This window comes from Canis lupus, chromosome 34, assembly GCF_048164855.1.
Source record: "Canis lupus baileyi chromosome 34, mCanLup2.hap1, whole genome shotgun sequence".
NCBI lineage: Eukaryota > Metazoa > Chordata > Mammalia > Carnivora > Canidae > Canis > Canis lupus.
Genome location: NC_132871.1, coordinates 19995707 through 20008604, shown reverse-complemented (window position 1 = coordinate 20008604; position 12898 = coordinate 19995707). Strand labels below are relative to the sequence as shown.

General features: G+C 44.5%; 1 protein-coding gene across 4 annotated transcripts in view; it reads left to right on the top strand.

Moving 5' to 3' along the window:
• The window catches only part of CSRNP3 (cysteine and serine rich nuclear protein 3), a 189606-nt gene extending 184981 nt beyond the window's left edge, over positions 1-4625 (top strand). For all 4 annotated transcript variants that reach the window (XM_072810974.1, XM_072810975.1, XM_072810976.1 and 1 more), the window contains 2 exons: positions 916-1212; positions 3510-4625. In XM_072810974.1, the coding sequence (XP_072667075.1) occupies positions 916-1212; positions 3510-4604 (1392 nt within the window). In that variant the 3' untranslated portion in view covers positions 4605-4625. The remainder of the gene's footprint in view (positions 1-915; positions 1213-3509) is intronic.
• Positions 4626-12898: the final 8273 nt, after the last annotated feature.

Here is a 12898-nt window from a genome sequence, read left to right as displayed (position 1 = left end):
GAGCCACATGAGCTATGACGCAGGAGCCAGTGCTTTGGGCACAGGTTCACGTGAGCCCCTTTGGCGGTTGAGTTTATTGCTTGGGTGTCGGTTGGCAAGAGCCTGCCAGCCCTGCCCTCTCCTCCTTGCCTTTCTGGTAGCACCCTGACCTGACGGATTACTCCATATCAAGGCCTCGTTCTTGGAATGTTCTGCAGGGTAACCAGGTTTGTGACCCCAAAGCACAGCGCAGCACGATGTTATTTCCTCGTTCATGGCTTTGCTGGCGCCCAAGAGACAGAGTGGTTATTTCAAGGACAGTTTGCTGATTTAGGCGGCAGTGGCTTCTGCTAGGATGCTATCGCCTGGGAACAAGGACACGTTGACTCCACCATCAGAGCCGCCCATCGCGAACTGAGTCTAAAGATAGCTTTCACTGATGGGCAGCTGTAACCTTTGGCCTTTTGTCACATCCTGCTGGCTACCAACTCTAACGACTCTGGCTCCTTGCATTAGGAGGTTAAGAGTCCCAATTACATTTAAAAGCCTCTCATTTCGATGTCTTCCTTTTTCTTTCTGGTGACTTTTTTTTTTTTTTTTTTTAGATTTTATTTATTTATGATAGAGAGAGAGAGAGAGAGAGAGAGGCAGTGGGAGAGGCAGGCTCCATGCCAGGAGCCCAACGTGGGACTCGATCCCGGGACCCCAGGATCACACCCTGGGCCAAAGGCAGGCGCTAAACCGCTGAGCCACCCAGGGATCCCCCTTTCTCGTGACTTCTCCAAAGAGGAAGAGAAAAGGAAATAAAGTGACCCACAAACGCTATGGATTATGGGGACGTGGTGTTTTATGACTCCGTTTTGTTCTGCCAAGGGTAAGGGTAGGGATTTGAGGGCCCCGCCGACGCTAAGTCTGTTGGCCGCTTTGTGCTTCCAGATGACCAAGAATGGCACAGTGGAATCCGAAGAAGCTAGCACCCTTACCGTGGATGACATTTCGGATGATGATATTGATTTAGACAACACCGAGGTAGACGAGTACTTCTTCCTGCAACCGCTGCCGACGAAGAAAAGGAGAGCGCTGCTGCGGGCCTCTGGGGTGAAGAAGATTGACGTGGAAGAAAAGCATGAGCTGCGCGCCATCCGCCTGTCGCGGGAGGACTGTGGCTGCGACTGCCGAGTGTTCTGTGATCCAGAAACGTGTACCTGCAGCCTGGCGGGCATCAAGTGTCAGGTAAGGCTTTGCATGTCGAGGACTCCGGAGGTGGCACCTCCTACAGCACCTACAGCACCCCGCCTGTGACAGGTAAAGAAGCTTCTCACACACAGGAAGGCACTCTGGAGCAAGGCCAGGCCTGGGGTTCCAGCGGGGAGAAATAGTGAGTCAAGGACGTTTGTGGGTGTGCCCACAGGCTGACACACGCACGAGATGATGTGAGAGGCAGCCCAAGCTGTAGCTAAGCCCATCCGAAGGACTTCCCCCTGGATCGCTTTATTGTGCTCGCTTCTGGGGGGGTTTACAAGCACTCAGAGAGATGATGACACCTCTGACGTGTGAGATCGTGTCTTCTGGTCCATCCGTGGGGGACACGATGGTGAGAGGTTAGAGGTGGCACTACTGGTGGAAAAATTATGCGACTGGGACTTCAGAAAATGGAGTTCGACCCCTGGCTCTGCTTTCTGCCAGGTACGTGAAATAGGCAAGTCAGGTCAACTTTCTGGGCACCGTGTGCTTATCCCAAAAATGAAAGGGCTGGACTAGATCAGAGGTTGGCAAGCTATAGCTCACAGGACAAATCTGGCCGGCCACCTGTCTCCGTAAGTAACACGTTAGTGAGGCCCAGTCATTTTGTGTCTCTTTGTTTGCCTGTTGTGGTGTTGCCCATGACTGCTTCCATGCTTTCACAACAGCAATGAGTAGTCGCCAGAGACGCTGTATGGCCCACAAAGCCTAAAATATTTATTCTCTGGCCCTTTACCAAGAAAAAGAAGGAAAAGGAAAAGGGAAGAAAGAAAAAGAAAAAAGAGAAAGAGAGTTTACGAACCCCCAGACTAGGTGATTCTCAAGCCCCCGTACATCTCTATGATTCACACTCCATGATTAGTTAGGTGTTATTATTTTATGAGGAAACTTGCCTTTTTTTGACAAGGACAGCCCCTCGGGCAGGCAGAAAGAGAGGACAGTTCTGGAAAAGGGATGCATGAGTAAGAAAACAGCTATAGATTCTGGGTCCGCCCCCTGCCCCTACTTTTTCCTGAAACCAGGATGACTGCTGGAGTCTGCCCTCTTCTCTGGAGCAGAGGAAACTCCCTGCGCCTGGATAAGGTGGCAAGCGGCTCTTTGTGGGTGCCTGTGCTCTGGTGTGCATGCAGGGTAATCGGTAGCAGTCAGCAATTAGCAAATGTCTAAGGGGTGCCCTTGGATGGCTGGGAATACCACCTATCACCTGAGTGACGAGTTCAGTCCCATGACACTTGGTGAACCCAGACACTGTCAGCAGAGCCCAGTCGCTCTGATTCTGGGAGACTGAATCTGGGAGGCCTATGGCCTACTGGAGTGGAGAAGGGCAAGGGAGAGCCAGGCCCCCCAAATGCATGGGTCCATCGGTCAGAGTCATAAATGTGTGCAACCGTCACAGTCCTGCAGGACACACGCAGGCGCCACGGACCAAGGATCCAAACAAATGAGAAGAAAACACAACGAGGACGAATTGTCAGGCCGCATGATCCAAAGCGGTGTCCATATGGACACGTCAGGCAGAAAAATTCATGTTAGAGTAAGCCAAGAAGCGGGGGGTGTGGCTGGTAGGCAAAATGTCAAATAACTTTGATTAAAAATAGTAGGTAGGGATGGGGGCAGTAAGCGTGTGTGGTTTAAAACTGGGCATGAGGAAAAAAAAAATTAAAAAAAAAAAAAAAAAACTGGGCATGAGGGACGCCTGGGTGACTCATGGTTGAGTGTCTGTCTTCAGCTCAGGGCGTGATCCCGGGATCCTGGGATCCAGTCCCACACGGGGCTCCTGCACGGAGCCTGCTTGTCCCTCTGCCTGTGTCTCTGCCTCTGTGCGTGTGTGTGTGTGTCTCTCATGAATAAATAAAGAATCTAAAAAAAAAAAAAAAAAAAAAAAAAACCTGTGCATGTGAGTGAGCCGGGCTTGGGGAATGGAGAGGCTTTAAAAAGACTCGAGGGGAAAAAAAAAAAAAAAAAAAAAGACGGGAGGGAAAGTACCAGGATGGAGAAGGAGGGGGGAACGGAGAACGAAGGCGGGGCGGGGGGGGGGGGGGTCGGTCCATGAGCTCGCACGCCCGCTGACAGCCATGGCTCCTTTCTCTTGAGTACAGATCTTGCAGCCAGGTTGCCTCTCGGGCTGGCAGGCTCCCCTTCCCCTCCGGGCGCCTGTGCGGGGGGGTGGCTGTCGCTGGTGGCGGCGCCGCTGGGGTCCGGCAGCCCAGGTCCCCGGGGCGCGGGGGAGGGGCGGGCGGGTCGGCCGGGGGGCGTGGCACGGGGCTAACTGTGTTCTTCCCTCCAAGGTGGATCGAATGTCTTTCCCGTGCGGCTGCACGAAAGAAGGATGTAGTAACACAGCAGGTAGAATTGAGTTTAACCCCATCCGTGTCCGGACTCACTTTTTGCACACGATAATGAAACTTGAACTGGAGAAGAGCCGGGAGCAGCAGATCCCGGCGCTGAACGGCTGCCACGCGGAGGCGAGCGCGCACGGCAGCGCCGTGGGCCCCGTGGCGCACTCGGTGGAATATTCCATCGCGGACAATTTCGAGATCGAAGCCGAGCCGCAGGCCGCCGTGCTGCACCTGCAGTCCGCCGAGGAGCTGGACTGCCAAGGAGAGGAGGAGGAGGAGGAGGAAGAGGAGGAGGAGGAGGAGGAAGAGGAGGAGGAGGAGGAGGACGGCAGCAGCTTCTGCAGCGGAGTCACCGACTCGAGCACCCAGAGCCTGGCGCCCAGTGAGTCGGAGGAGGAGGAGGAGGAGGAGGACGAGGACGAGGAGGAGGAGGAGGACGAGGACGACGACGACAAAGGGGACAGCTTCGTGGACGGCCTGGGCGCGCACGCCGAGGTGGTGCCTCTGCCGTCGGTCCTGTGCTACTCCGACGGCGGCGCGGTGCACGAGGGCCCGGCCAAGGGCGCGTCCTTCTACGCCAGCTCCTCCACCCTCTACTACCAAATAGACAGCCACGTCCCGGGGCCGCCCGGCCCGGCCGCCGACGGCTACTCCGCCCGGGAGCCCGGGAAGGCCGGGGCCCTCTCGCTGGTGCCTTACAGCATGACGCCCGAGCAGTTCGCCGACTACGCCCGGCAGGCCGAGGAGGCCTACGGGCCCCCCCACTACCCGGCCGCCAGCCCCTCGGTCATCGTGTGCTGCTCGTCGGCCGACGACGGCGGCGTGCCCTGCACCAGCCTGTACCCCGACCGCAGGCCCAGCCACCCGCAGGTGGAATTCCACTCGTACTTGAAGGGGCCCCCCCCGGAAGGGTTCGTGTCCCCGTTGCACGGGGACGGCCACCTCCCCGAGCACCCCGCGGAGAAGCCTTTGAGTCTGGCCGACAAGAGCAGACTGCACGACGAGTGCATCACGTCCCCCGTGGTGGAGACGGTCCCCGTGTAGGCGCCCCGCGACCCCCCGCCCCCCGCCCCCCCGGGCCGGCCCCGCCCCGCCCCGCCCTCCTTCGAGGCGCCCCACCCCCTTGCATCCACCCGGCCCGCGGTTCTGCAAGCTGAGGACCAAGAACCCCCCCGGACCGCGGCGAATCTTCCAGACTGTATTTTGTTCTCTCCTTTCTAGCTACGTGTCGGTGGCTTTGCACAAATACAGTCTCTATGAGGATTTTAAAAGATTTCAGACCCTTTTGATAGAAAAATGCTAATTTAAAAAAAAAAAAAAAAAGCCTATCTCACAGTTGCCTACCTGTCAAACTGTGTGAAACCTGCCAAGCTGTGTAGATCAGAGCTCCAAGTTTTGGATTATCGGGCCTGTGCAAGATTGTTAACTTAAGACTGGGAAATAATAAGATGTAGAGTCCTAATTTTCGATAAATCTGAAGATGATGGTGACTTTTTAAATGTAAAAGTACCTATTGTAAGAAAAAAAAAAGATTTAATCGTTCCATGTGTATTTTATTTATGGTAGTTAGAAGTCACGTTTTGATGAAAATGAACAGCAGCATGTTCTTTTAAGCTGAAGATGCATAGTTAGTACCACCGAGCATGCCCACATGGATTGCATCTGGAATCCATTCACGTTTTTATGATCATGACTGATCAGATTTGCAAATACTTTCTTAAGGGTGAAATAGGCCTATTTTTGCTATTTTGGACAAATAAATGAGTCTATATGTGCAGGTCCTTACACAGTTTTCTCTAAAGTTAAGAGTTAGGACAATCCTCCGGTGAGGGTCCAGTCACTGCCCTCTCTCAGTTGACTCCAGAGATGGAGGTAGAAGGAATTGCCTTTCTTTTTTAAACAGCATCATCTTGGTTCTTAGCTCGGACAGCACCTTTAAACTCTACTCCCCTACATCCAAATGCACTTTAGTGCCCCTTCGTGGTACCTTGTGAGGGGTGGGGACTGAGAACTCTTTGAGATGAAAAATTTAAAAAAAAGAAAAAAAAAAAAATTTTTAAATCTGTAACTATTATAAGGTTCATATAATTACTATAGAGGAATCATCCAATGATACTTTATGAAGGAAAAATGACCTTTTTTTTTTTCCTTCGCCACTCTGAAGACCTAACTCGGTAAAAGCAGAGGCAGAGGAAACGTGGAAGAGACACATCCTCAGCTACCAGCCTTTTCTACAGCGTGATCAATCCATCTCTACAAAACGAGTATAGAAGGAGATTTCCTTTTAGTGACTAGCTGATTGATTGAAGGGGGGGCCTCTACCCAAATACTCAACTAGGCCTTACTTTTCTGAAGCATTTTGATTTCTCTTGCCTGGGACAATTAGCAGAACAGTCCAGAATGCATTGAATACTTTTCGAATTACCTCACGTTCTCTTGTTAAAGGGGACAGATAGAAATAAAACATGCACTCCCCACCTTTAGATTATCTCTACTTGGTTCCTCGGAGGACTTCTAAGATCCCGTTTTCCTGTAAATTAATTTAGGTGACTCAATGGTATGTTCTATCTTCTTCCCCCCCACCCACCCACGCGATATGACTACGCTGAGTCCGTTTCATATTTTTGACCTTCCGTTGTTATATCATTTCACACTTTATGCCTCTTTGAAATGTGGACATGCCTTGCTATTCAGTGACTGCATCGCTAATTTTTATGTCTTTTAGACTTAGATTGTTTAGAAATATGGATATAAATATATTGTAGATCTCGATTCCTTAAAAAATACTATTTTATTTAATTGAACTAAAAAATGTTTGATCTAGAGAAAGTCCTCCAGTGGAAAAGTTTCTACTAAAACTTGATTTGGGGAAAACATGTTCACTCGGCAGCTCTTCCACTGTGCAGTTGGTTCCTGCCCTGTCTCTACCCCGCTCCCCGGGGCCAAATTTCTAACCGTGAATATTAACATTAAAGGAGCTTTGGGTTTGTCCTTATGGAAGTCGCAGTGATGAGGGCAGGGATGTTACTTTTGAATGATAAGCCCTTTGGGTTAACCCGATTGGGGTTTTGCTCAGATCTAGGTAGTGTAGCTCATATTGTTTACTAAGTTACACTTTTTAGTGCTGGATTTCCAAAATTGTTTCCCTTACCAATACAATCTAAAGAGCAGAGGCCCAAAGAAAAATGACAAGAGGCTTCTGTTCCTCCATGTAGGCGTGTGAAAAGATCACATGTGCCATATTTGCTGGACCATTACAAGCCCTCGACGTATTCACTTGTGAAGCGGTCAGCATATTCTCGGAACATGGACTGTGGCAGAGTGGGGAAGAGGCGACTCTGGCTGGGGCGACGTTGAAGGATAGAATGTCAGTCCAGTTTCTGAAAGGAGAGAGATTTAATTTGGTTCAGCTTTACATTCACAAGGAGGTTGACGCCTACTTCTTTGTTTGGCAAGGTCTCTGTTTTGTAGCTTCATTTCCAAAAGGATGCTGCACCTAAAACAGGCAAACAGAAAAATGAGAGCTTTTTCAGCTATTTGTGCAATTGGGGTTGAAAGTCACTGTGCACAGAAGGATTAACCTTCCAAGCATGAATTCCAGACCAAATTTTTGTATAGATAACCTAACCCCTAGCATCTCCCACAAACTACATGCACAAATTACCTATTAAAACACCACTGTAACACACACACACACACACACACACGATGCATGTCACACACTGGAGGATGACAGATTTTAGGCAGTGGCCAATAATGAACACTGTTTTTTCCCCACCCTAGGATTTGACTGGGTTTTATGATCAAAAAATAAGGTTGAGAAAAGGAGATGATAATTTGTAAGGCTATAGTTTAAAAATGTTGGGTCAAAGTTGCAAATAATATTAATGATGGATTCATTTCATTGTTACTTCATTTCCCAGAAAAGCTAAGAGAGCACAGTGTTCCATCTGACTTTTTTTTCCCAGTTAAATAGCCCTTCTATTCAACAGAAACTGCCCACATGCCAGGAGAGCGCTACAGTTTTTCTGAGCTTTTTGAAATGGGGATCAAGCTAGATGCAGCCAGTTGGGATACCTAAGATCTTTATACTGAGACACAGTGACACCTGACCTGTAGCTGTTGTATTGCCCCCACAGTATACCTAACCAAATTATTGTCTTTTTCTGACACACAGCTTTTTCATCATTCACTGTCAATGGCAAAGCTTCATGCTCTGGTCTCTGTTGTTTTAGCACCAGCCCTATACTTTTTATTGGGACTCCAGTCCCAGTTATAATCTAGGCCAGATTGATTTGCAAGTAAAGAGGCTGGGGCAGCTTGCATTTCCTTTGTCATTCTAGGTTTCCTTTGGGAGAAAGAAGTCAACAAAAGAGATTTACTTAAGTTCCCCCCCCCCCATCATTTAATCATTGGTTATTAAGACATTAGTAAAATTTGTTCGACTCATGTCTTTTCTTAACTGAATAATATGGTTACTTTCGAAAAGTCAACCTTTTCTTTGTGATAAAACTATTTTCCTCAGTGTGCCAGCCACATATAAAACGTGAAATTAATATTATTAGAGTCGGAAGATCTTCACAATGATATATGGCCCCTCCTTAAAAAACCTCTATGGAATACAGAAACCTTGGCCACAAAATAATCAAGAAGCAAAGAGATTGTAAGTGATTATGTTCTTTATATTTTTACATTCTAGTAGCTGTCATTTAGGCAAAATTCTGGTTTGGTTATCATTAAATAGGGAAATACATCATGATTTATTGCCTATAAATGGATATCTCATTGTTTCTTTGATTGAACTTCTGATATTGCACAAGTTTATATTTCTTTGGTCTTGATATTAAGAATTTACGAAGTATCAACTCTATCAACAAATATTTATGAAACACCTACTCTATTAGAGGAAGTGGTCTAAGCGATAAAAAGAGATAAAACACTATATATTCTAAGGGAATGTGATGATGAAGAGGAGCAGCATGAAATAATCAAGCCTCACTCTAATTCTTTTAACTGGCGATTTTGTAACATGATATTAGAAAAAGTGATATAATTATTGCCTAATTATATGCAAACTATAACTAAAAAGATACTTCCTTTTCCCAAATCAATGGGATTAACTGGATGCTCTTTTTTCCCTCTCCCCCATCCAAAATCTCTGAATTAAATCTAGACTCAGCTAGAGGAACTGAATCGAATGAAAAAGAGATTTTCAGCTACTTGCTTCTGCAGCATTAGATCTATATAAGTGATGCTAAATTTATACTAGCAAACTCCTACCAGATAGTTTCAAAAGCTGGTTGACTCATATATAAACCAGGAAACATTTCAGGAAAACTTTAAAACAATGATGTGCAACATAATCACTCTTACTTCTATTTATAAACAGCCTAAAAAATTAGCAAAACCATAGTTCCAAGTTCCAAAGGCATTGCCTTGTAGCCTATAGAAAACAGAGGTCATTCTGGCCACTTCACTTTTCGATGGGGTCACAAAGCCACCAAATTAGCAGGTGGAAGATGGACATTCTCAGAAGTCAGATAGAGACTGCTTTTTTAAAAGGTGCCAGGAAGCCTTCTATTTCTCCAAAAATGACTTCACCTTTCTCATTAAAAATGGCATCTGCTCCTTATTCTCTTGCAGAGAGTTTAGACTGTTATTACTGTAGTCAGTATATAAAATACCAACCTTAAGTGGAAAGTACCTTCTTGCTTTGGCAAGGCTTGACTGTCACTTGAAACCACGACTATCTGGGTATTCTTACCACATGGACTTGGAAAGTTTAAAGCCTTAATCACTCTCAGTTCTAACACAAATTTGCAACTTCTGATTACATTATTCTTTCTGAGATCTGCTAACTTGTGCTCAAGTAACTTAAATGCCTAAGCCAAATACCACAGCTTTGCACAAATAGCACAGCTCAACAGATGTTTTCTGTAGCATTAAAGAATCTAATTGACTTAATTTAACTGAATATCAGCAATTTAAAAGCCCACTAAAATTATGGAAGTGTCAGGGTGGAGTGAGGATGGAATATAAGCGTAATAAGTGGTAGTGTCTCCTGGGAACCATAAAGTTTCAGCAGAGCTGAACGACTAGAATTTTCACCAGGAAAACCAGATTCACAAATGGCAGCCTGAAACCTAGAAGGGGCGGTGACAATGTGGAAACTCAGAGCCCAGTTGGTGCTCACATCTGCTGCCCACCATCCACATCGATTATGTCTAACTCTCTAAAAATCATTTGATGCTTGCTTTAAGAAATAAAAAAAACACTGAGCTACAACATGCTAAAGAAACTATTTTTAAGATTTAGACACATTTTATATTAAAGTGACTGACAGACTATTGTCAAAAGTGATGAATATGGAAATAAAAGAGCTCTTTAATATTTTACCTGTCAAATCTGCATATTTAATGTGACTTTTTAAAATAGTCACTTCTAAGTTTTACTTCAACTCCTTTCAGCTTTCAAACTAGACTATGAGACCCCCTTCCGACCAACCAGTGCAGGTGGGGGGGGGGGGGTTTGGTTTATTTTCTTTCTTATCAGAAATTCAAACTCAAAAGCTTGATATGTCCTGGGTTTTACCTGGTGAGTTGTCCTGCAGTTAGTCTAACCCTGCGCTGTCTGGAGAATACATGGAATGCCTTGGGTATTGATCTCTGACAGTAGTGATTCAGATAGGATTATTGGAAGCAGGAAGGCGAATGAATACAACCAGATTCAAAGCCTAAACCAGTTCATCCTTTATAGGCAATTATTGTAACCTAATTAACACATAGCCTAGGATTTGAGTAAACGCAGGTACATGTTACGTTCATGGAAAATGAAGTAATTTCAAAGATTTAAGTCATGTTGTTGACTGCTTTCTTTCACTTGTGATAAATATATCACTATACAGGGTAATTGTTTCTTATTGGCTACTTTACACTTGCTTATAAGTCAAGAAAAGCCAACTTTAGTGTGTCATTTTATTTTATCTCATAAGTTGTTGGCAGAACTAAAGTTTCAAGAGAATAAGAAAGAATTTATTTTGGGCAATATTTGCATTTCATGTGCTAATGATGACATTCCTTTCTTCGCGTTACTCATTACCATGGTGATAATCAAGTCAGTTCAATAACTTTCATTTTAGTGACATGTATGAGGCCATTTCAATATTTTAAGATAATGTATATTGATTTGAAGGATTTAGGAGAAGATAAATTTATGGTAGAAATTAGCCTTGCCTTTGTCTAAGTGATTTATGTGGCCTGATTGAATGGTTTTAATTGCAATTTTAGAATATCTGTTTTATAAGGTATGCCTTTTCTTCTACTTTGGCTTTCTCCTAATATCTTTATCTGCTTGGGGATATCTTAAAAGTTATTTAAAAATAAGTATTTGGAAGGAAATTGATTTAGAAAATATCTCTTTAAAAATTATCTAGGAGCTTCTATCACCAGAGATCTTTATAAAGTGTTACTGCCAGGCTATGTAAGACCAGAAACCCCATTGTCAGGGATGTGTCCTACAAATATGGTTTTGTTGTTGTCTCTACATAGGAAACCTATTAAAATTAGATTAAAATGTTAAACTTTGTAACATAATTTATCCGGTTTTGTTTATCCAGTTTTTTATGTTTGTCAGTAGGCTTTTCCCCTTAGCCCTAAAGAAAGCCACCCATCTTTAAAACAAATTCAAAGGAATTTGAAATTTATTTATTTATTGAAATTTTATTTAAATATAAAAGAAAAGGAAGGAAGGAAATAAAATCAAAACCTGAATTCTCCTAAAAAGGAGAAACCTAAATATCTAAGCCTAAGAAATAAATTGCCTGAGGCCATTGGGTTTTTTTAATCAAGTGTTGATCCTTGGATGCTTTAATGATACCCAAATAATATCTGAACTTGATAGACTTTAAATTTTAGTAGTTGGCACAGTTATTTCCTTTGTACCACAATCAAATAGGGTCCTCTGCCAAAGGTTATGCTCTGAATCTTGATTCATTAGACGCTAGTCATGCCAAACGGGTATCTTAGACTAGTTTAATCTTTTCAAGGATACTCACAATGGCCAACTGTGTGTGAATAATGAAAAGTTTGAGATTCTTGTGTATTCTTCAAATTTTATAGTCCTGAGACTAGAAGAGATCTCCAGAGGTCATCTGGCTCATCCATCTATCTCCAGGGAGGACTGTCATTCAGGCATGCCCAACAGGATAGATACCCATCTATTCTTAACATCTCTAGGGAAAGCGGTTTCCTTGGCAACACAATCCAGCTCTGTTAGGTTTTTCTCACAATAAGAAAATATCTTGGCCAGTCTTTGTGGGCCAGGCACCTGGCAACAGTTGTGGTGATTTGGACCATTGTCCTGGCAGACTCAAAGGACATTGGGTTTCCCCTTTCTTTGATGCTTATTGTATCTGATGACTCCATAAGTCTCCTAAGAAATCAGACTTTGTAGAAAGGTGTGAGTATTGAGATCATGCTCAATAACATAACCTGCTTTCAATAAATATGACGGTGGTTTTCATTTTCGTTTTCATTTTTATTTTTTTGTTTGTGTTCACTGCTGCTGTAATGTCAGGAGTTAATGTCAAGAGAAGTGACTGTTGCAGATCCCCAGTGAAAGACATCAGAGTTAGGATCAAGTGACTTGATTTGCTCAGTTTTCTGAGAAGTTACAATTACATAAAGTGAGCATTTTCTATCTTCTTCCTTCCAAATAAGTACCTTCTCATTAATCTTTCTTTACTCTAAAATGACAAATGAGAATCTCAAGCTTTTCCACTCCTGCTGGGGAAGATGTGACTTAGCTTTGGAGAGTCTGCTGTGGAACAAAATGACTCCAGAGAATTACTCAGCCACCATTTGATCCCAGTCTTTGTCCCCATGTTATTTAAACAATGGCTGCCTGCCTTCTCAGGGATCAGCAGAATGATTTAAAAATTTGTCATCTTGACAAGGCCTGAAATCGAAGGGAGGAGTCTGGGAGGATGGTGACTTTTTTTTTTTTTTTTTTCCTGAGTATATCACTTGACCCAAGCACCCCCTGCAGCTTTCAGAGCATTTTCTGTTTGCTCAGAGTTGCTTCCAACTCAGAGTCAGAAATAACTGGAAGATGAGGAGCACTCCTGAAATCAATGTTTCCTTTCTCTATGGGATTTTTTTCAATCTAAATATGGCTGCTTATCTCCCCAACTCGGATGCTCTTGTGAAATGACAGCCACCTCAGTGTGGTTGTCTCCCACAAACAACACGAGGGGAAGTAACCCTTATTTGCTTTAAAAAAAAAAAAAACTATAGAATGTTTATGTAAAGAATGTTGAATAATTTGGCCCATGTTTTAAT